The 25,217-nt window shown below is 42.2% G+C and overlaps 1 protein-coding gene and 1 long non-coding RNA gene across 6 annotated transcripts in view; one reads left to right on the top strand and one right to left on the bottom strand.

Moving 5' to 3' along the window:
- Nucleotides 1-25,217, top strand: part of LOC106613021 (protein turtle homolog B) — a 74,065-nt gene that overhangs the window by 11,034 nt on the left and 37,814 nt on the right. For all 4 annotated transcript variants that reach the window (XM_082956342.1, XM_082956339.1, XM_082956340.1 and 1 more), the window contains exons 2-3: nucleotides 7,764-7,961; nucleotides 23,408-23,554. In XM_082956342.1, the coding sequence (XP_082812468.1) occupies nucleotides 7,764-7,961; nucleotides 23,408-23,554 (345 nt within the window). The remainder of the gene's footprint in view (nucleotides 1-7,763; nucleotides 7,962-23,407; nucleotides 23,555-25,217) is intronic.
- Nucleotides 15,305-17,943, bottom strand: LOC123744743 (uncharacterized). Of its 2 annotated transcripts, none has more exons than XR_006771178.2 (4): nucleotides 17,582-17,943; nucleotides 16,920-17,074; nucleotides 15,727-16,725; nucleotides 15,305-15,515 (listed from the first exon to the last, which is right to left on the bottom strand). It is a non-coding gene; the product is annotated as an uncharacterized LOC123744743 (long non-coding RNA). The 2 variants fall into 2 exon arrangements; XR_014378903.1 differs by having other exon boundaries at nucleotides 16,920-17,054; nucleotides 17,582-17,942.

Below are 25,217 nucleotides of genomic sequence, written 5' to 3'. Positions count from 1 at the left end.
ATATTTATTCAAATTGGACTTCGATAATGTCAAAATATTTCACAGCTATTGTTCTAGCTGCATAATTACAGCGCAAAGTGCCTGGAGAGTCCACACACACAAAACTGTGATCATTATTGGAAGTACAGTAAAGGGTACTTTTCATGCAAGTGCCATTATCGTTGCTGCAGCTCGAAAGGCTGGTTGAAATCTCCAGCGGATTTAACTCCTAACTGTCCCCGCTGTTCTACTGTGAACATTCATGTTCTGCTCTGGACAGATGTTGATTGACTCGGAACAGATTAATTTTATTGATTAAGTGAGCTGCAACAGAAGGAGGCTGCTTGCAGTGAGTAACTGGCTTTAGTATTGGTAGTGAACATGCCTATTTAACTGGTGCCAAATAATCTGGAATTATTCTCCTGCATTGTGCTCTGGGACATGGACTGCCTCTGATTTAGCTAATTTACCTGCAAATGCAGACAGCAGCATAGTGTACTGGATAAAGTCGTCCCTTCAGGAATTCGTTATGAGCAGGATCAGCACTACTGTTGCTTGCAGTTAGGAGTTGGATACTTGTACAGATGAGGTAGTTGCTGAATTATATGTTTTCCAAGATGGCGTAGCAGTTGGACGTGTATTTGTCCTGTGTACATATTAGTTTTCCTCGTTTTTCCCCCGTATATATTTAGTGTATATTCTAATCTCACTTTCCATTTACGAACTGAATATACTTTCCTGCAACCAGCCTCACCCAATGTGGTATGGATCTGCTATTTTTATACTTTAGAATCGGAACCCCCAACAGAAGCTAGCCAGCTAACTAGCTACTAGCTAGTAGTCAGTTAGCCACTGCTAGCGGTCTTCACCGTTAACTCGGACACCAACCAGCTTCAGCTCGGTCAATACCTGGCCTTCCCTGTAGCTCAGTTGGTAGAGCATGGTGTTTGCAACACCAGGGTTGTGGGTTCGATAACCACGGGGGGCCAGCACAGAAAGAAAAATTATGAAATGTATGCGTTCACTACTGTAAGTTGCTCTGGATAAGAGTGTCTGCTAAATGACTAAAATGTAAATACCTGCCAGTCTGCACAGCGCAATAACAACCCAGAGCATATCGGACTGCTTTTTCTCTACCTCATCACCGGATTCCTGCCGCAAGCCCTGGTCCATTACACTGGATCATCGCAGCTAGCTAGCTGAATTCGAGTGGCTACTGCTGGCTAGCGCCTTTGTCCCGAAGCAAGAACCAGTTAGCCTTGAGCTAACTGGTAGAGGTCTACCAGCTAATTCTTGGGCTACTGTCACGGTTGTCGTCGGTTAAGGAGGACCAAAATGCAGCAGAAATGAGTGTACTCATCCTCTTTATTAAATAAAGAAGGAAAACTGACAACAACAAACACGTACACTGAAACACTACGACAAAATAACAGTCTTGCAAGGCACACGGCTAAACACAGAACAATCTCCCACAATTAAACAGACAAACACACCCAACTAATATAGGACTTCCAATCAAAGGCAACACCACACAGCTGCCTTCAATTGGAAGTCCACCCCAATTAACTCTACATAGAAATAGACTACCTAGACTAAACATAGAATTACATAAACATAGATCATAAACCAAAAACCCGGAAATACTAAATCAAACGCCCTTTTACCAAAACACCACCTCGAACCACATAAAACAAATACCCTCTGCCACGTCCTGACCAAACTACAATAACAATTAACCCTTATACTGGCCAGGACGTGACAGCTACAATACCTCTTTTGCCAATTGGCCTGGACCCTTTATTGCCGACACAGAGCCCTGCCAATCCATCACGACTGGTCTGCCGACGTAATTGTCCGAGGTGGTTTCAACAGGCTTTTCTGTTGCGATGTCGCCGAAGGCCCATCTGCTAGCCCCGGCCCGCTAGATTGCAACTCCGCCCCCTTTGGCAGTTCTATCTTGTCGGAAAATGTTACAGTTAGGGATGGAAATTTCAGGGGTTTTGGTGGTCTTCCTAAGCCAGGATTCAGACACGGATAGGACATCCGGGTTGGCAGAGTGTGCTAAGGCAGTGAATAAAACAAACTTAGGGAGGAGGCTTCTAATGTAAACATTTATGAAACCAAGACTTTTACGGTTACAGAAGTCTACAAATGGGAGCGCCTGGGGAGTGGGAGTGGGAGTGGAGCTAGGCACTGCAGGACCTGGATTAACCTCTACAATACCAGAGGATGAGGAGGATAAGGATACGGCTAAAGGCTATAAGAACTGGTCGTCTAGTACGTTCGGAACAGAGAGTAAAAGGAGCAGGTTTCTGGGAGTGGAAGAATAGATTCAAGGCATAATGTACAGACAAAGGTATGGTAGGATGTGAATACAGTTGAGGTAAACCTATGCATTGAGTGACGATGAGAGAGATATTGTCTCAAGAAACATAATTTAAACCAGGTGAGGTCACCGCATGTGTGGGAGGTGGAATTAAAGGGTTAACTAAGGTGTGTTGAGCAGGGCTAGAGGCTCTACAGTGAAATAAGGCAATAATTACTAACCAAAACCTCAATGGACAAGGCATATTGACATTAGGGAGAGGCATGCGTAGCCAAGTGATCATAGGGGTCCAGTGAGTGGCTCAGGCGGGCCGGAGACACGGCGATTCAGGCAGCTAGTGGGCCGGGGCTAGCAAGCTAGCAGAAGGGCCTTAGAGGGACGTCGCGACGGAAGAAGTCAGTTGTAGCCCCCTCGTGCTGTAACGTCGGCAGACCAGTCATCGTGGATCAGCAGGGCTCCATGTGGTGAAAGGGTCCAGGCCAATTGGCAAAATAGGTACAGTGGCCAAAGAATTTGTCCGATGGGCCTCTTAAGCTAACAGTCCAATTTGAACCCTCTCTTTCTAAAATTATCCGCTTTAATTGTTGCAACCCCTATTACTAGCCTGTTCAACCTCTCTTTTGTATTGTCTGAGATCCCCAAAGATTGGAAATCTGCCGCGGTCATCCCCCTTTTCAAACGGGGAGACACTCTAGACCCAAACTGTTATAGACCTATATCCATCCTGCCCTGCTTTTCTAAAATCTTTGAAAGCCAAGTTAACAAACAGATCACCGACCATTTCGAATCCCACCATACCTTCTCCACTATGTAATCTGGTTTCCGAGCTGGTCATGGGTGCACCTCAGCCACGCTCAAGGTCCTAAACGATATCATAACCGCCATCGATAAAAGATAGTACTGTGCAGCCGCCTTCATCAACCTGGCCAAGCCTTTTGACTCTGTCTATCACCGCATTCTTATAAGCAGACTCAATAGCCTTGGTTTCTCAAATGATTACCTCGCCTGGTTCACCAACTACTTCTCAGATAGAGTTCAGTGTGTCAAATCGGAGGGCCTGTTGTCCGGACCTCTGGCAGTCTCTATGGGGGTGCCACAGGGTTCAATTCTCAGGCCGACTCTTTTCTCTGTATACATCAATGATGTCATTCTTGCTGCTGGTGATTCTCTGATCCACCTCTACGCAGACGACATCATTCTGTGTACATCTGGCCCTTCTTTGGACACTGTGTTAACAAACCTCCAAATGAGCTTCAATGCCATACAACACTCCTTCCGTGGCCTCCAACTGCTTTTAAATGCAAGTAAAACTAAATGCATGCTCTTGAACCGATTGCTGCACGCACCCGCATGCCCGACTAGCATCACTACTCTGGATGGTTCTGACTTAGAATATGTGGACAACTACAAATACCTAGGTGTCTGGTTAGACTCTGTAAACTCTCCTTCCAGACTCACATTAAGCATCTCCAATCCAAAACGAAATCTAAACTCAGCTTTCTATTTCGCAACAAAGCCTCCTTGACTCATGCTGCCAAACATACCCTCGTAAAACTGACTATCTTACCGATCCTTGACTTCGGTGATGTAATTTACAAAATAGCCTCCAACACTCTACGGAGCAAACTGGATGTAGTCTATCACATTGCCATCCATTCTGTCACCAAAGCCCCATATACTACCCACCACTACGACCTGTATGCTCTTGTTGACTGGCCTTCGCTACATATTCATCGCCAAACCCACTGGCTCCAGGTCATCTATAAGTCTTTGCTAGGTAAAGCCCCACCTTATTTCAGCTCACTGGTCACCATAGCAACACCCACCCGTAGCACACACTCCAGCAGGTGTATTTCACTGGTCATCCCCAAAGCCATCACCTACTTTGGCCGCCTTTCCTTCCAGTTCTCTGCTGCCAATGACTGGAACGAATTGCAAAAATCCCTGAAGCTGGAGACTCATATCTCCCTCTCTAACTTTAAGCATCAGCTGTCAGAGCAGCTTACCGATCACTGTACCTGTACACAGCCAATCTGTAAATAGCACATCCAACTACCGCATCCCCATATTGTTATTTATCTTTTTGCTCTTTTGCACCCCAGTATCTCTATTTGCACATCATCATCTGCACATCTATCACTTAGTGTTAAGGCTAAATTGTAATTATTTTGCCTCTATGGCCTATTTATTGCCTTACCTCCCTAATCTTCTACATTTGCACACACTGTACATAGATTTTTCTATTGTGTTAATGACTGTACATTTGTTTATGTGTAACTCTGTGGTGTTGTTTTTGTCGCACTGCTTTGCTTTATCTTGGCCAGGTCACAGTTGTAAATGAGAACTTGTTCTCAACTGGCCTACCGGGTTAAATAAAGGTGAAATAAAAAATTTAATAAAAAGGATGCCTAAGAAGGTTGTTATCTTAGTTACAATACTAAACTAATATAGGGCAGGCTATAATATATTGACTTGTGATCTTTCTGTTAGATGTATTGGTGCCTCAGTGATGACACCTGGTCTTTGAGAAAAGCTCAGCCTGTGAAGATATAGCAGAGGTTAGAACAGGGAGGGCCTGTAACATGATTTGCACAGCTGGCATTTATGTCTTGTTGAGAGCATAAATATGTTCCCTTGAAAAAGTTCCCATAAACACTGCCGGGTCACTGTGTCTCCATTAAGGAAATGAAAACGGCGGTAGCAGTGACTGGGCCTGTGCTGATCGTCCCCTTGTGATGATCTCATAAAGCGATTGGGCAGTTATTAGCCAGGCAGTATATTATCCTGGGTCTTTATGGTAATTCCTCTAGGATCCAAAAATAATGTTAGGCAGAATCCGTGAACTCCTGAAACCTGAACTGTCTGCAGGGAAACAATGGGTTTCAGCACTGCTGTGCCCCAAGCCCAGAGTGCAGGCTTTATAATGTGACAGCATTTAGTTCTCAAGCCAAACAATGTGGATAATATTTTATATTCCTCAACTTGTGTGGATAGTACTTGGCCTGCTTGGTCCCTTAGGGATAGACCATGTGAATTTCATGTTTTCATGTGATCACATGTGAAGTTAATGTGATGAAATGTGACAACATGTAAAGTAATGTGATAACATGAAACATGTGAAGTGTTCAACAACAAAGAATTCTAATGTGAAATGAAAGGGGTGGCTCATGTAGCTTAACCAGTGTTTGTAAAGTAGCTCACATAATGTATTGCTTTTCTCTTGCTCATGGGTTGCAGTTGATGATTACCTTTTAAACTCTCTAGACCCCTTTTATTTTATTAGTGTGGAAGACACATGTTGAGTCAATAAAAATATGTTAAATTGATAGAAGAGGGAACGATTTCAGGAAACTGAGCCTCTTGAAGTATCAAATTCTCTGATAAGTCTTCTACAGAAAAATACTTTGTTGTCTATTACAGACTGACTCCAACTGAATAGATTAGTTTCCTGAAAATAGATCCAGTCATTAGGCAGCTCCAACACACTGTAAAAGGGTGCTGTGAAAACTGAGAGGAGATAGTCTAAGATTGAAATATGGGGTGCGTAAAGTATACTGCACAACTAATATGTTATGAAGGTGTAATAAATAGGGGTGTTAAGGCCATCACCACTCAGTCCCCTCTACCATGTCTACCACCCTGCAGCCATCACCACTCAGTCCCCTATACCATGTCTACCATCCTCCAGCCATCACCACTCAGTCCCCTCTTCCATGTCTACTGCCCTCCAGCCATCACCACTCCGTCCCCTCTCACTGAGTCCTCTCTGTCACTGACGAATCAGATGCTACTGATGTTCTCCTTCCATTTTCTGCATCTTATCAGTGTGTGTTCGTTGCTGCTTTGCACCATTATCAGTTAGAATATACACTGAAAGTGCCTAATCTTTACTTTCATTAAGCATGATAAGTCTATGCATATTTAGCTTTAGATTGCAATTATAGGTGCTCTTAACTCGTTCCCTTCCCTGTAAATGGTCTCTTTGAGTCTAACTTATAGGCTACTTAGCCTCAGTATATTTATAATGCTTGTGTAGGCTGTGTTGCTGGTTTGTTTAGCTACGGCTTTAGGTCTTAGTTACAGGCTGAATTGTGGTCATGTGCAGGGTCCAGTGACTCGGCGTATGGCACATGTGTTCCAGTGGGTCAGTCATTAACTCTAAACCATGTTTTTTTATGCTGCCTTTTTTTGCACTACTTACCAGAGAGACACAGTGGCAGAGCAGATTTCAGAAGTAAGGCCCGTGACTGGCAGACCACAGCTCCACTTTAACAAAAAGTGTAATTTGATTAAATCTGCTCTGTTTCAGTCCAAAAGCTGTGCTGGCTAAATCACATAAAGTGGATTAACTCTTCTACCGGATAGAGCAGATTAAAATTGTAAACACAATCACTGACTGATGCATAGGACCTTCAGGGGTGGAGCCTGAAATAGAGGTAAAGAGGCTTCATGACTGTTTAATTGGAAAGGAACAATGGCAACCGTAGCACTTCCTATTTTACACAACACTGACAATGGTTTACACACTCAACACAAGGCATGAGTTCCATTACAGAAACCTACCTAGAGAATCGTACTGCTACCTTTTCCCCATCCTGAGGCGGAGCCTTTCTTTACCACTACTGTACTTGGATGCTGTACTTCCTGAAAACATTAGTAGCCATAATGCAAGTAATAGTGTTAATGAAAGCGCTAAGTTATTCAGCCGGTGTTTCTGGAGAGTGAAACGTCAGCATGTCTCTTGATCCCTGAAGCGATGTTCCCCCCGGGGCGAGGGGAGGGGGGGTGAGGGAGGGTGGAAGGGCGGCAATGCTCAGTCTAATGGAGGAGATCCAGAGATCCAGGCTGACTCAATGAGAGCAGAGCGGGGGAGGCAGCTGGACAAAATCCATTCCCAGAGTGAGCGTTCTGCTGAGGCAGGTAGGCCGACCTTTCAGCCGTCCGATAGGTCAACCCTCGGCAGTGTGCCTGAACATCCATGGCTAAACGCCAGCCCACCCCTGGTACAGCTCATAGTAAAGCCCATATGAGCAGCAGCCAGCTCTGATCAATAGAGCCGCCTGGGCTGGTAACTTATTTACAGTACTGTAGGCAACCAGACAGAATTCTCTCTCACCAGGAGAGATGACGACAAGGGAACTGTACAGAGCCAGACTGTCCTGTACTAGATCCATATAAGTACCTACTAGGGTCTATAAGTGGGGCCAACACTGTAGGCAGGGGTGTTCAATCTTAGTTTTGACGAGCTACATGGCCTGTTTTTTCAATCACTGTAGCTATAATGGAATTTGTGTTTTATAGGCATTGGGAAACAAAGCAGCAATATCTTCTCTGCTTGGTCAGCACAGCTGTAGTAGTCGAGAACAGTACAGCACATGTACTGTACCATGACCTCCCTCCTTCTTTAAGGCACCCTCAGCTCTTTGGTTAAAATAACCTCTCCTGTTTACCCCCCCAGTTGCCCACGGAGTGAGAGAGGAGCCCCAGTTTGTGACGGCGCGCGCTGGCGAGAGCGTGATCCTGGGATGTGACGTGTCCCCTCCCCTGGACGGCCAGCAGCCCCCCTACGTGGTGGAGTGGTTCAAGTTCGGAGTGCCCATCCCCTTCTTCATCAGCTTCCGCTTCCATCCTCCTCATGTCGACCCAGAGTACACCGGTAAGAGCCAAGCCGACCACTCTCCTCATGTCAACCCAGAGTACACCGGTAAGAGCCAAGCCTTCCACTCTCTTCATGTCAACCCAGAGTACACCGGTAAGAGCCTTCCACCTCCCCATGTTGACCAAGAGTACACCGGTAAGAGCCAAGGATCTAGTGAGCATTTGCCATGTAGCCTGGTTCCAATGCTATGAAATTACAGAAAAGAACAGAACAGAGGCAGCACTAACACGCTGACGCACATTGCAGCTCAGATTAAAGTGTATTGTGGGGACAGATGCCATGTTACAGTAGAGCTGTGACAGTGTGATAATGGTTGAGACTGGGCCATGGTTCATGAGAACCTCCCCTGGGTGTTTTATGGGACTATATCCTCTCTGTGTCTACATGGAGCTGAGTGGCTGGAGTGTCTGGAGATTACCATGGCCCACTAGGCCAGAGTGGCCTGCTGCCTAACACACGCATGCACACACACACACACACACACACACACACACACACACACACACACATGCACACTGTATAAGATCTGCCTGGCTGGCTATTCTCATGAATCCCCATTTCCCATTTCTCACCAAATAAATAATTCATCTGGGTGGAACAGAGATTAAATGTACTGTCATTGCCCGGTTAGACTGGCTAGTCCTGCAAGGCAGTCAATGTACTGCTATATTTCTGGGTGTTAATGTACTGTATTCAGCCTATATTTCTGTGTCTTAATGTACTATATTAATCCTATATTTCTGGGTCTAAATGGATTCATGCTGAAGATAAGAGGTTTTGGATGGCCTTTTACAGTAGCAGAGCTCGTATGCGGGGGTAAGCTAGCTTCTCACGCCTCTCTGCCTCTATGTCTGTGAGCTTTAAATGGGCATACCTGAAGACTGAAGTGTATTTTGTAATTCCACTATGACCTTATCTTTTACAAGGGATTCTATCTTAGATTATGTTAAATAATGGGGTTATGGTTCACATCATATGTGTTGTATTTATGTTGAAGTGGATTGGGAGTGGCACACCTCTCTCTTGCAGGGAGGAAAATACAGACTTTTACTGTTCGACTGAATATTACCCTTTGGCAAGTGTCTTAATCCGTGCTAGACAGAAATGGAGTGCTCCTCTAGTGTGTTAGCCAATTGCCCAAGGTGATATGCAAATCTAACATTTAAAATCAGCTAGTTTTGCACCAACTAACGCAAAGAAACAATCAATAATGCAGACACTATGATATTTAGTTTGTGCATTTTTAGTTAAAGATTTTTGGGGACAGGCTGGTCTTACATCTCACCCAAACCCAATTCCCAGTCTCTCCTCCAATCAGAGCCAGGGAAAAGCCTGCAGAGGGATTATGGTCTTTAAAGAACTGAACGTTTAGCTGCATGGCTTTCTTTAGCTCTACTCTCCTCTCCTCCCTCTACAGCTATTGCAGCAGTGCAATGGATCGAAGCCTATGTGTGATATTAATAAACCCAGAGGGCAATATTCACTGTAGGCAGCAGTAGTGTTAGATTACAGTGTGTGTGAATGCCCTGGAAGGGCTGGTCCTGATGTGTACATAGTATTGTTAATTCTGTTTACAGCACGCCTCTCACTCGGTGACAGATTGAACCTGAGGTCGATCCCTACCCTTCACGCCACCACCTACCCTACTCAGCACTTCATCACCCAGGCTAAAATAGACCTGACTTTTAAAGCCTCGCCTTTTTACTGCAAGACTGCAGTCTCCCTCTTTCCTCTACCCTCTTCCCTTTGCCTTATCGATTTCCTGCTCAACAAAAACCTGCCGTTTTCTTCGTCAGTTATGGCAGCCATCCCAGTAAAAGGCTATCTATCGAATCTATATGCAGCGCTACTGGAAGAGCAATCCAGCCCGCCCTCCACGCCAATATGTTTTCCTGACGTTCAAAATGAACAAACAAGCAACAGTACTTACAGTACATACCGTATATACATCTCAATGTTTGGAAAAGGATCTTTGTCCCAGGGCACGGCTCTAACAGAGGAGAGAGTGTTTCAGTCAGTTTATCTGGCTCGACTGTCAGGGCTGTAGCAGAAGCCGTGTGGATGCAGTGGGTTGGAAGCTGTGAGACAGATTTCAACATGCCTGGTTTACTCAACTTCTCTCATCCTCTGTGACATGACTTTCTACTTTTAGATTTCCTATTAATCTCCTAAGCCTTCAAAGAAAAGTCAGTCTTTTTCACTATTGACACTAAGTGCTTTCCCTTTCCAAGCCCTGTGCTTCATCAGGTAGCTGTGGGGAGCTTGGAACAGGGTTGCCAGGTCAAGCTAAAAATTCTTGCCCAATGACCAATCAAAACCCGCCCAAAAGGCCTGAAAACTAGCCAATTTTTTATTTTTTTTTCACAGCAAGCGAGGAGTTGCCATATCTATACAATAAACACTTTTTTCCATAACGTTATCGAGACAATTAAGAACGAATATCATAGTAACTTGGAACGACCATTACAATTCAATAATTATTGCAATCTATGACATGACGTAATAAAGACATTTGAATATGTGACAAGAGAAAATAGAATTTTCCCTGATTAAACTCGTCAGATCTTTTTCCATCAATGGATGTCGTTTTAACCCGCTTGACTGGTATGATTAAGCAATAAGGCTACAGTAGCCTAGACAAGATGTAGGCAAGATGTAAACTGAACGATTTAGCAGTTTGCTTAGTTCAAATTAACAGACTGATTTATTCAACATGAATAGTGAGGCGATTTCGCAATAGTAAATGCTTGTTTCCTCAATTTCCTGCTGGAGTAGGCTACTGAGGATGGGGTTATAATTTCAATCACTGAATTAAATATGAATAATAGGTATATGAACTGAATATGCTCGTCAACAACAGCCAGTGTTTATTTTTTACATTTGTTTTACCTGCAGCCTAATCTGACTACTGTTAAAGTCAATCTAATGCGTTCATAATAACACAAGGCTACAACAACAAACTGAAGATATAGGCTTTTTATTCAATTCGTTTGCCAGCTCCAGGTAAGCTACACAAGTGGCACAAATTGATTTGCAATGATTCCAGTGATATCGTAATTTCAATATATTTATTTGATCAAATGTTAGCCTACAATGGCATATATATTAATAGGCTACTTGATGGCCAACAGAGACAAATGTATAATTCTCCACATTTAGCCTAGTTTCATTGAGTACTTTTCCCCATAAAAAGAACCACGCGAGGGTTTCATAACTTCCATTTAACCTGTTAGGGCTAGGAGGCAGTATTGACACGGTTGGATAAAAAACGTACCCGATTTAATCTGGTTACTACTCCTGCCCAGTAACTAGAATATCCATATAATTATTGGCTTTGGATAGAAAACACCCTAAAGTTTCTAAAACTGTTTGAATGGTGTCTGTGAGTATAACAGAACTCATATGGCAGGCCAAAACCTGAGAAGATTTTATTCAGGAAGTGGCCTATCTGACAAGGTGTCGTTCTTCTTGTCTCTGTTTATTGAAGAGTGAGGATCTTAGCTATAACGTGACACTTCCTACGGCTGCCATAGGCTCTCAGAAGGCAGCAAAATGCTGAATCGTGGCTTTGCAGGCTCTGGCTGAAAAAAAAGTACCGCGTTTGGGTAGTGGCTGGTTACAGTACTGTGAGACTCAGGCTCGTGCCCGCGTCGACCGAAAGCTTTCTTTTCCTTTGTCTGTTTACCTAAAAGGATATTCCCGGTCGGAATATTATTGCTTTTTTACGAGAAAAATGGCATAAAAATGGATTTTAAACAGCGGTTGACATGCTTCGAAGTACGGTAATGGAATATTTAGATTTTTTTTTGTCACGAATTGCGCCATGCGCACGACCCTTATTTACCATTTCGGATAGTGTCTGGAACGCACGAACAAAACGCCGCTATTCGGATATAACGATGGATTATTTTGGACCAAACCAACATTTGTTATTGAAGTAGAAGTCCTGGGAGTGCATTCTGACGAAGACAACAAAAGGTAATCAAACTTTTGTAATAGTAAATCTGATTTTGGTGAAGGCTAAACTTGCCGGGTGTCTAAATAGCTAGCCCGTGATGGCTGGGCTATGTACTTAGAATATTGCAAAATGTGCTTTCACCAAAAAGCTATTTTAAAATCGGACATATCGAGTGCATAGAGGAGTTCTGTATCTATAATTCTTAAAATAATTGTTATGCTTTTTGTGAATGTTTATCGTGAGTAATTTAGTAAATTGTTAGTAAATTCCCCGGAAGTTTGCGGGGGGTATGCTAGTTCTGAACGTCACATGCCAATGTAAAAAGCTGGTTTTTGATATAAATATGAACTTGATTGAACAAAACATGCATGTATTGTATAACATAATGTCCTAGGGTTGTCATCTGATGAAGATCATCAAAGGTTAGTGCTGCATTTAGCTGTGGTTTGGGTTTTTGTGACATTATATGCTAGCATGAAAAATGGGTGTCTGATTATTTCTGGCTGGGTACTCTGCTGACATAATCTAATGTTTTGCTTTCGTTGTAAAGCCTTTTTGAAATCGGACAGTGTGGTTAGATTAACGAGAGTCTTGTCTTTAAATAGCTGTAAAATAGTCATATGTTTGAGAAATTGAAGTAATAGCATTTCTAAGGTATTTGAAAATCGCGCCACTGGATTAGACTGGCTGTTGCGTAGGTGGGACGAATTCGTCCCGCCTAGCCCAGAGAGGATAACATTTCCACTCGGGCTACCCCGAGACCCAAGAATTGAGCATGCACAAAGCACTTCGCTTGATACCGTTATATTTAAGCAGTCAACATTAGAATGCAGTTTAAACCACCTCCAAGCGGATTTATGTAATGCACTCTAGTGAGCCGAAAAGTAGTTTTCCAGTGCTTAAAACTTCTCTAGGGCCGGCGGGACAAACTTCCGGTGAATTTACAAAAAATTTACAAAATTACTCACGATAAACGTTCACAAAAAGCATAACAATTATTTTAAGAATTATAGATACAGAACTCCTCCATGCACTCGATATGTCCGATTTTAAAATAGCTTTTCGGTGAAAGCACATTTTGCAATATTCTCAGTAGATAGCCCGGCATCACAGGGCTAGCTATTTAGACACCCAGCAAGTTTAGCACTCACCAAAGTCAGATTTACTATAAGAAAAATGTTATTACCTTTGGTGTTCTTCGTCAGAATGCACTCCCAGGACTTCTACTTCAATAACAAATGTTGGTTTGGTCCCAAATAATCCATAGTTATATCCAAACAGCGGCGTTTTGTTCCTGCGTTCAAGACACTATCCGAAAGGGTAAATAAGGGTTACGAGCATAGCGCAATTCGTGACAAAAATGTTCGAAATATTCCATTACCGTACTTCGAAGCATGTCAACCGCTGTTTAAAATCCATTTTTATGCCATTTTTCTCGTAAAAAAGCGATAATATTCCGACCGGGAATCTGCATTTAGGTAAACAGACGAAAGAAAATAAAGCATGGGGTCGACTCGGGCACGCGCCTAAGCCCATAGTACTCTGATCGGCCACTTGCCAAAAGCGATAATGTGTTTCAGCCAGAGGCTGCCTCGATATCGTTCAGCTTTTTCCCGGGCTCTGAGAGCCTATGGGAGCCGTAGGAAGTGTCACGTTAGAGCAAAGATCCTCAGTCTTCAATAAAAAGAGCCCAGATGAACAACAACTTGTCAGACAGGCCACTTCCCATATAGAATCCTCTCAGGTTTTTGCCTGCCATATGAGTTCTGTTATACTCACAGACACCATTCAAACAGTTTTAGAAACTTTAGGGTGTTTCCTATCCAAAGCCAATAATTATATGCATATTCTAGTTACTGGGCAGGAGTAGTAACCAGATTAAATCGGGTACGTTTTTTATCCGGCCGTGTCATTGGAAGGAAAGCGCTGAGAAGCGGAGAGGGCGTGGGACCTTTGGGCGGAGCGAAGGTGGCGGTGAAAAAGATCAACTTTTCCCAACTTTAGGCAAATCACCAGCGCGACCGCTGGGTGAATACCAATCATTTTACATTTACATTTTAGTCATTTAGCAGACGCTCTTATCCAGAGCGACTTACAGTAGTGAATGCATACATTTCATACAATTTTTTATTTTTTTCCTGTGCTGGCCCCCCGTGGGAATCGAACCCACAACCCTGGCGTTGCAAACACCATGCTCTACCATTGGTTCCCATGACGAATTTGATGCTATGCGACCCAAGGCTGGAGACTTTCTTCAGAAAAGACGGCTGACAAAATACTATGATGGAAGCAAATGTAAGTGATTATAACATCATAACGAATCATGCAAAAAATGAATGTACAGTTGACAGGAATATGTTAGTTAATGTAGAGACAAACGAGTATGCATATTTTTTACCATAAAGTTAATTTACGAAAATCTCGATTTAGCAAGCTAGCTGACTAGCTAACATTAACCAGCTAGCTGGCTAGCTTTATGGGTGTTGTGACATGAGTATGAAATTGTAATTCTGGTTGTTTGTTTTAGGGACTCCTGAAACAACCAGCAAACCAGGCTGTCGTCTTGTGAAACAGTGGATGTAAAGAATCTAGCTAGCTAAAGCATTTACTGCAAATTGAATGTACAATTTTGTAAGCTTGCCTTGCTGATATTTGCCATGCAATGCAGATAGATTAAATAACGTAGCTAGCTATGTTCTTGCTTATTGTGCAGTGGAGGATAAAAATACCTGTGTGCCTATGGATGTGTAGCTAGCTATCTAGCCGATCTGTGTATGGACCCAAACGTTTGGTATACATATTAGTTCAGAACCTAGCTATGAACCTTAGCTATCATAGCCAGTTCAAAACAGTCTGAATAACATTAATGAAGCCTATGGATTGAGTAGAATATAATATAACTTTGTGCCAAGGATGCAAGTCGTAGACAAGTTATTACCATGCATGAGTACCCCACATTGTAGCCTGTACATTTAATATATTCACTGATCATGTACTCTACCTTGGCAAATAAAGGTGCAGTTCAGGTATGAATGTCTTTGAGATTATTTTTCAAGTCATATCCAGTACCAGGAGTATCAAATTCCAGTCTTTGAATGATGCTGTGTCTGCATGTATGCATTACAATTATACACTTCAACAGTGTTTACCAATCTTGATCCTGGGACATCAATGGTTACACGTAACTAATAGACTAGAAACAGGATTTAACTAGTTAATTGCTGATTTGTAATTCATATACAGAAATAGAATTTTAAAAACCATACACTACAAATCCTATGCATCATGCAAATACTCTAAAACCGGTTCATCTCAATATCTAATGCCCTTCATCTGCATTGATCTGATAAACACAGGATATGACTTAATTTCAACCAGTAGAGAATGTGAAACGCTTTATTGAAAGAAGTTCATTATCAAAGTGTTATAAATACATGCCTTATAAATATGATTAATGAATCAGTGCTATCCAAATATTCTCTCGGTTCATCACAATTACATAATAGTGTCTCTAGTTGGCCTGAAGGTTATCTTAAGAGTGGGTGAGGTGGCGATGATGGGACTGGTTGGCATCCTCTCTCATCAAAACATATCTGCAGATGAGAGACAGATGGCGAGAAAGAGCATGTTTAAGCCTTGTTTTTATTTTTATTCTAACATTGTTAGTCATCATAATCATCAGGAGGTGACATGCAAAACTGACCTTGGATCATTAACTCTGGGACTACTGCATCTCGATCTATATTTCAATGTAAAGCATCTCTTTAATAATACTTCCTGTTACCTGACCAAGTGACTTCTCACCTCTGATCATGCTGTGCCCTCTATGTAGCCAGTTCAGATGCGGGAGGGGTTCACCGACATAGCTGATATAACCTAGAGGATTTAGGGAGAAGAGGAGAGAGGGATGAAGTGAAGGAGAGATACTGTTATTGAGAAAATAAGGTAGTTAAAGAGACAGTGTTCTAACAGGATTCTGTGTTTGTGGCCTCACCTGCTGTCCACACCACACTAAGTGGCTGCATAGTACTTTGTGCTGGAAAAACATGAACGGGCACACCAGGACAAACAATATAGCCTAGTTATATAAATAATGAAGTGTCTTACTATTCTCCATGGTTGGTCCTCTTGCCTATTCCTTGAAGGTGGAAGGCGCTACAGTTATACACCTGAGCCTGCTTACTTCACAACACAATCCATCAATCAGATTGATACATGAGTATGTAGGTGTGGGTTATAGGGTGTCTAATTGTCCTACATTTTTTCAATATGGGTGATTTAAAATAGCCTGTTTTGTTTTTGTACAGACATCACACCCTTACTTAAACAGCACCCTCACCTGAGAAATAGAAATCAAAGGGAGAGAAACTGGGAATTTAATAACTGCAGTTGACATAGCTAAGTAAATGGAAGAATACCCTAATTGCAATGTAAATGGCTCTTAAAATAGCCTTTGGTTGTGCATAGTGTAGTCTATGGTGTCGCCAGGGAACAGCACCCTCTTCGAAGAAGTAGGAGGTGAAGATCTCCCGTACATGGATTGCCTCTTGCTGCGTTGTTGGACCCCATCCTTGAAACATCCTGCAGAACAGCAGACTTCTCCTCTGGCACACGGCGGCAAGCTGCAGATCCCCTCCTGGTCCTCGTGTCCATCCTCATGAAGTTATGCAGGACACAGGTAGCCTTCACACACCTGAATTCCTCCACGAGGCAGTCCCAGATGGCCCTGGTCACCCAACCTTGCAGTGCCCTACATGTTAACTGTAGGCAATCGTTTTGGAGGAATCTCCAGTTACAAGGTTTCTGTAGGAATGTGGAAGACAATGTAATTATTAGCCTTTTACATCACCAGGTCATTGTGGATTACTGAAGTATAATATCCCTGATAACAAATCATGATAACATTGGATGATTGATAGATGCATATGCACACATATGTGCATGTGACAATAACAGGATCATATCAAGGATAGCATCACAAATGAATACATAAATACCACTTGAAGCTTGATGAGTTGATAATTTGACTCAGCTGTGCAGTGCTAAGGCAAAAACAAAAATGTGCACCCCTTTGAGTCCCCAGGACCAGGACTGAGAACCACTGCTCTTCATTGGGACCTCTTCGTATGTCTCTTTATCAAAGGACAGAAAACTTTACAAGAAACAGACTAAATTATAGTCAAATTACACTGCACTGAATATTATGTTACTATTATCTCCATCCTCACTTCTAGGGACAGGAACTACACAAAAGTATGTGCCCTATCCAGAATAGCCAACTCACTTTTTTATATATATAATTTGTTTTACCAGGTAAGTTGACTGAGAACACATTCTCACAGTGGGATGCAACTTTGACAGTTGGGGCTGCTATTCTTTCACCCTCCTCTAAGGCTGTTAGCTAGCTACCTACAAATGCATTTGGAGTTTATTTTTTACAGTGATAAATACATCAAGATAACTAGCTCATATGAAGTTAGTTAGTTGGTGATATTTAATTCACTTGGTTAGCTATCTATACAGTATGTGAAGTTGGCTAGATAGCAAACTAGCTAGCTCATTTAGCAGATCATTTGAGTTAGCCTGTACTGTAGCTAGTTAGGTAATAATACATCTTTATTTTTTTATTTTTTAACATTTTTGAAATGTATTTACTTACTTGAGTAGGTTCTCCAAGCCATGTGGACAATTGGAAACAGGGCAGCAAAGTGTGTTTGTCACCAGAGCGTTTTAGAAGATATTACTATTGAACTATGTACCCATTTAATAACCAGACCTTTATACAAACTTGCTATGTTGAATTATTGACGCACAATCGAATATGCTGCCAGCACGCCCACAAGCGAGTCACATAAGCGGCACGCGGCAATTTACCGCTATCTAGTGTACATGCACCGTGACTCAGCCAATAACTTTAGCGCTCTCTCAACACACACACACACCTCCGACCCTCCCCACCACTCACTCAGCAACAGCCTGTCTCACTGCCTGACAGTCAATAGCAGGTCACAAGGAAATACAATTTTTTTTAAAGAGAAATGCCATGGCAGCCGCGGTACAACTGACATGCTGCTCGCGTTGCAAAATAAATGTACACATACATGTTATTCAGTCATTGCATCCAAACTGTTTGCACAAGTCAACGAGCATTTGCGTAGCAAGGGACTAAAATGGGCTCCCGAGTGGCGCAGCAGTCTAAGGCATTGCATCTCAGTGCAAGAGGCGTCACTGCAGTCACTGGTTTGAATCCAAGCTGCATCACATCTGGTCCCATAGGGTGGCGCAGAATTGGCCCGGCATCGTCTGGGTTTGGATGGGGTAGGCTGTCATTGTAAATAAGAATTTGTTCTTAACTGACTTGCCTCGTTAAATAAAGGCTAAATAGAACTTTGTTCCAAGTCCCATCTCCTCATTGGTTTTTAGAAGTATAGGTGAGACTCAGGGGTATGCTAATTTAGTATACAGCAGACCTAACCAACTCTATTAAATTAGTCAAAACAGGATCATTTTACATCTGGCTAGAAATTAATAAATGAATAATTATCTCAACAGAGAAAAATGTCCTCATGTGTGCTACCTATATCCCCCCCAATAGAATCTCCATACTTTAATGATGACAGCTTCTCCATCCTAGAGACGGAGATCAACAATTTCCAGGCTCAGGGACATGTACTAGGTCTGTGGCGACCTAAATGCCAGAACTGGACAAGAACCAGACACCCTCAGCACACGGGGACAATCACCTACCTGGAGTTGACAGCATTCCCTCCCCCATATGCCCCCCTAGACACAACTACGACAACATAACCAACAAAAATGGGTCACAACAACTCCTGCAGCTCTGTCGGACGCTGGGTATGTACATAGTTGGTAGGCTTCGAGGGGACTCCTATTGTAGGTACACCTACAGCTCATCTCGTGGCAGTAGTACTGTATACTATTTTATCACTGATCTCAACCCAGAGTCTCTTAGAGCATTCACAGTCAGTACACTGACACCCCTATCAGATCACAGCAAAATCACACTCTACTTGAACAGAGCTATGCTCAAATCATGAGACATCAAAGCCAAAGGAACTGAATAATATTAAGAAATGGAAGGAAAATTGTGTGGTAATTTACCCAAAAAACAATTAGGCAAGAACAAATTCAGTCCCTTCTAGACAATTTCCTGGACAAAAGGTTTCACTGTAATAGTGAAGGTGTAAACTTGGCAGTAGAAAACCTAAACAGTATATTTGACCTCAGCTTCCCTATCAAATCTAAAAATGTCAAGCAGACAATGGAAGAAAATTAACAACAATGACAAATGGTTTGATGAAGAATGCAAAAACCTAAGAAAGAAATTGAGAAACCTATCCAACTAAAAACATAGACCCAGAAAACCTGAGCCTACGCCTTCGCATGGTGAATCACTAAAACAATATAGAAGAAGTACACAACGAAAAAAGAAGGAATAGCACTTCAGAAATCAACTCAATGTAACTGAAGAATCCATAGACTCTAACCACTTCTGGGAAAATTGGAAATCTCGAAACAAACAACACGAAGAGTTATCTATCCAAAATGGAGATGTATGGATAAACCACTTCTCCAATCTTTTTGGCTCAAAAACAAAGAACAAACAGCAAAAATATATACATGATCAAATACAAATCTTAGAATCAACTATTAAAGACTACCAGACCCGACGGGATTCTCCAATTACATTGAATGAACTACAGGACAAAATACAAACCCTCCAACCCAAAAATGTCTGTGGGGTGATGGTATCTTAAATTAAATGATCAAATATACAGACTACAAATTCCAATTGGCTATTAAACTTTTTAACATCATCCTCAGCTCTGGCGTCTTCCCAAATATTTGGAACCAAGGATTGATCACCCCAATCCAGAAAAGTGGAGACAAATTTGATCCCAATAACTACCGGGGGATATGCGTTAACAGCAACCTTGGGAAAATTCTCTGCATTATCATTAACAGCAGACTTGTATGTTTCCTCAGCGAAAACAATGTACTGAGCAAATGTCAAATTGGCTTTTTACCAAATTACCGTACGACAGACCACGTATTCACCCTGCACACCCCAATTGACAAACAAAACAAAGGCAAAGTCTTCTCATGCTTTGTTGATTTAAAAAAAAGCTTTAGACTCAATTTGGCTTGAGGGTCTGCTATTCAAATTGATGGAAAGTGGTGTTGAGGAAAAAACATACAACATAAAATCCATGTACACAACCAACAAGTGTGCGGTTAAAATTGTCAAAAAACACATTTCTTTCCACAGGGCTAGGGGGTGAGACAGGGATGCAGCTTAAGCCCCACCCTCTTCAACATTTATATCAACGAATTGGCGAGGGCACTAGAACAGTCTGAGGCACCCGACCTCACCCTACTAGAATCTGAAGTCAAATGTCTACTGTTTGCTGATGATCTGGTGCTTTTGTCCCCAACCAAGGAGGGCCTACAGCAGCACCTAGATCTTCTGCACAGATTCTGTCAGACCTGGGCCCTAACAGTACATCTCAGTAAAACAAAAATAATGGTGTTCCAAAAAAGGTCCAGTTACCAGGACCAAGAATACAAATTCCATCTAGACCCCCCAAAAAATATATCTAAATATATATATACACACATATACCTCGGCCTAAACATCAGCTCCAAAATACTTGAGTCAGTTATAAAACCCATTGTCACATGGAATGACGCTGGAGAGACGAAGCAGGTACGGGGAGTAAAACATTTAATAAATAACGGACATGGAACGAGACAGGAACAGCTTCAGCAAACAAAGACAAAAAACTATTAATGCAGCAGCGGGGAACAGAGCAAGGGAACTGACAAATATAGAGGAGGTAATAAACAGATGAGTGAGTCCAGGTGAGTCCAATATCGCTGATGCGCGTGACGAGGGAAGTCAGGTGTGCATAATAGATGATAGGAGTGAGTGATGCAAGGCAGCCTGGCGCCCTTAAGCGGGGGGGGGGGCTTCAGATGTGAATCTCTCCACTCCTCCATGTCATCTGGTTGCCTTTTCCTGCTCAGGGTCTTCCATTGATTGTTATGCATCCTCTGAAAAAACTACATGTAATCACTTAACTATGACAATACAGTATAAGTAAAATAACAGTGGAGTGAGAACCTTGTTATTGTTTCAATTAAGGATTGTAGCTTTACCCAACTTTTGTCCACCCTTTTGAAACTTATGTTTCACTTTCTATAGCCTGCCCCTGTCTCATAAACACAGGGCTGGGGTTGGAACATGTACCAACTCACACATGGACAAAGCTGTGAATGCAATGATGTCTATGGTGGTTTATATTGTTTGTATAGAAATACTCAAATATTTATTTGGGTTGAAAAACAATTGAACAGCAGGAAAACTGCAGTGTGGCTTTATTGAGTTGGGTAGCATGGTACTCTGAAACCATAGCTAGCTAGCTAACTAAGTTAGCAACAACCCTGACAGTGAGCATCTTGTAATGTTGGGTTACAGAGTGCAACTAACGTTAGCTTTCAAAACATTTTTTTTTTGTACTTTTGATTTAGCTAGCTAGGCTATGTAGCCCAGTGAATTTCACCCAACTATCTACAACTGATTTGTCTTAGTTAAAATATATTTCATTAAATTGTTAAATTAGCACAATAGCATACTTGCTATGATATCTTGCTAACTACAGTAGCTAGCAACCGACATAGTGAGCAGCATACCACATAGTGTAGGAGAGTTGGCAAGCAAATTAGCAAACTAAACAGGCTAGCTAGCTAGAAATCTGACTAAGTAGCTAGCTAGTACTCTCTGAAATCTCCGACCTATACCGTAAGATTGGTAACATTGTGAAGATAACCTGTCTGTCTCTACAGACTAGCTAGCTAAGCAAGATAATGATCCACACCTGCCAATCGTCATCCTTACGTCCAAGTGTTTCTTCAGGTTCGAAGTCGAGTCTCTGGATGTCGACAGCAGCTTTACCGTGGGCAAACATAGTTTGCATTGAACTGTTACATTACTGCCCTTTTCTTCTCTGAACACATTGTTCTTTGAAATGCCATCCAAAAAATGTACTGCGTTGGTTTAGGGTAATGCACTGCGTTGGCGCGCCATACCCTTTTCTTTTGTGACCGTGTATGTTGCTCAGGCGGTAAGATCAAAGAGGTACTTTTTCAGTTAATGATATGATTGACGTTAATATGAAAGGAAAAAAAATATTCCGAAAACATCCCTTCTAAATTTGAAAGTAATCCTAGAAGTAATTATCTACTTAAAAAAAAAGAGCTGGTAATGTAACGGTTTACAGTTATATTTTGTAATCCGTTACATGTAATCTGTTACTCCCCAACCATGTCAACCTCCATATAACGTCCAAAGAAGAAGCCTGAAGGAGGAGAGATTACTACAAACAAACTCGGTTTACCCTTTTATCTGTGGATTAATTGTCAGAGTAGGGGACCTTGTGCATTTCAGGTAAAATAACAACCCAATGTTTATATCCCAGGACAAATTAGCAAGCAAACTAGCTAAATTGCCATAATCTGTCCCCAAATGAATATAGTTGGTTCAGAGTTCGTTTTGATATTTCAACCTACGTGTCCTGATCGCGTCTGGTGTGGATGGGTAAAATCAACATGCGCGCAATGGCCCGGTCTAGTCAGCGTGTTAGAAATAGCCCCAAAACCCGCAAACCATGACCAATACATTTTCAACTGCAACATCGTTTTCAAGGTAGCCCAATTTGGTGGGAAAACTGCAAACATGACAACACTGGCTGGGGAGAGACAGAGAGAGGTGGGGGTGGGGTGGGGTGGGGGGCAAGAGAAAGAAAATATATATAGAGTAAGAGATGGAGAGGAGAGGAGAACCTTAGCTGGGAAGCTTCTAGACGAGAGAGAGCAAGAGATATTGCCCTCCAGGTAATGTTATCTATTAATCCTAATACTGGAAGGCAGCTCTCTTCTGGCCAGGTTCTGTTGGTAGTTTGTTTATTGTGAGAGGTTGTGAAGTAGTATGGATTGGGAACAGCTCAAATTCAAATCCAATCATTTTCATTTTGGGTCAAATCAAATCTCCCTGACCTTGGTCATTAGCATTCTTTATATTGAAGCCATCTGTAATCAAACTGGATAGGTTAGGGGGTATCTAACAGCACAATCTAAGGCCACTGGCTTACCAAATGAACCTGCTCAGAGACACAGAGAAGATGCTGTTGGCAGAGCAGCTACGTATTTGCCAGCTGTGTGATGTCTGTGTCAGTGCTATGTCAGTATGCTGGTGTGTGATACTGTAGTGTCATTAATGAATTGAACAGTCAGTGGAATAATGAAAGAGCTGTGTAAGCGTCATCCATGTTTAGATATGCACATCACACTGATTCATGGTGCTCTTTGGGTACACTGGCGGCCATGTTGGGTGTACCATTTGGATCAACTCAAATTCTATGGTCCTGACTCCTGACCCTACCTGTGTTCTTCTCTCCTAACCCAGGTAGAGCCAGCCTGCATGGGAAGGCGTCTCTTCAGATCGACCCAGTGCGCTCAGAAGACCAGGGCTGGTACGAGTGTAGGGTCCTGATGTTGGAGCAGCAGTACAACACCTTCCACAATGGCAGCTGGGTGCAGCTCACAGTCAATGGTGAGTCAGTCGCTGGCTGCATCCCAAATAGCAGCCTATTCCCTATGTATTGCATAACTTTTGACCAGGGCCCATACGGCTCTGGTCAAAAGTAGTGCACTATATAGGGAATAGGGTGCCATTTGCTTCACTTCACTGTTACTTTACTGTCAGCACCAACAGATTGGAGTGTGGTAAGTGTGGTTTGGGATTGAGACCCAATATGGGGAATGGGTTTCTACAGTGTAATCTCGTCAGATGTGTGTGCTCGAGTGATTCATGTCAATGTTCACCTCATAGCTTGCTAACATTCCAAGCCGCCACGGTTTTCATTGTTTTACCTCAGATAGCTTTACTATAGCTAACTACATTCTGAATATTTTGTCAGAACATTCATTCTCTGACTCGCCAGTCAGATACAGTAGAGGTGGCAATGACTTGTCTGTCTGAGATTTCAGATTTACTGTGTGCCTGCTGATTTGTTTTATCACTTGTCCAGTCTGATGTTTGGCTTTTTACTGATTGTATGTGGTACTGTACAATCATTTGTCCGCCCAAATAATTGTTTTCATGATTTATGGCCATTTCCCTGTAGTCACTCAGTCTATGTTTATTCTGAGATGCCAAAGCTATGATGAGTGGCAATTAGGTATTCTTTTAGATAATGCCTTTTCAAGAACGTCACACAGACAGACACATTTCAGATTGCCTTGGGGATAAAGGGATGAGAGACTAGTGAGAAGGGGAATTGATTGTGGCCTGTTTGACACAGTTCCGGCAGGGAACGTCTGGGATAGTCTGGGAGCAATCAAATGAATGACCAGACGGGAAAATAATCTGCATGTTTGCACTTCCCAGGAAGGCCCCATTGGGTTAGCAGCTAGCTGCTTCTATCTATGTAATGTGTTCCAGTACATTGTTCAAGACCAGAACCATGTATTTATAGAGTTGGGACTTTTAGAAGGTTGAATAATGTTCTAATTGTAGACATTCAGTTACATAGCGTTATTTAAATATTTAAGCATTATTTCAATATTCTCCATGTAATGTTATTCATTTTGTCATATCTTATAATAGACAATAAAATATACTTGTCTTAGAGAAATGTAATGGAATTTAATTTCACGTTGCCATATTGAATTCAGTTTGCAGGGCCGCGGATGCTAAATTGTAGCTGCAGCATATCTGTCCATTCCAATTATTTTGGTCTGCTGGTGTTATTGAGATACAATGCATCTCCCATTTGGCCGTCCTCCGGATGGATAGAGGTGGGTAGTTATTTCTCCATATGATGCAAGCATTTGAAAATAATGGGCTCGACCAAATGCAGTGGTTTCGTTAGTCATTTTTTTAACATTAAACAGTTTTTTCCCCTCCAGATAGACACCTCACAAGGACTGAAGATATTATTCATGTGACAGTTTGCAGTTTATACTGTCAGATTCACACACTCAAAATATATTTTTGGTGTGTGAACTTATGCTCACTGTCTGTGTGAGGCTCATTCATATTCTCATCAGGAACTTTCTAATCTGTAACTGACTGTTAACAGTATGCATATACAGTATACTTGACATTGGATGAGGTTCAACATATGTTCACTGTAAACCTAATGGTCACTATGAAACTGAAAAGGTAGAGATTATGAAGAGGGAGACTACCAATGTGTCAGTGTGTGCAAGCT

Source organism: Salmo salar, chromosome 09, assembly GCF_965601325.2.
Source record: "Salmo salar chromosome 09, fSalSal1, whole genome shotgun sequence".
NCBI classification, from domain to species: Eukaryota; Metazoa; Chordata; class Actinopteri; order Salmoniformes; family Salmonidae; genus Salmo; species Salmo salar.
Note: the sequence above shows the minus strand (reverse complement) of the source record. Positions and strands in the feature narration are given on the sequence as shown.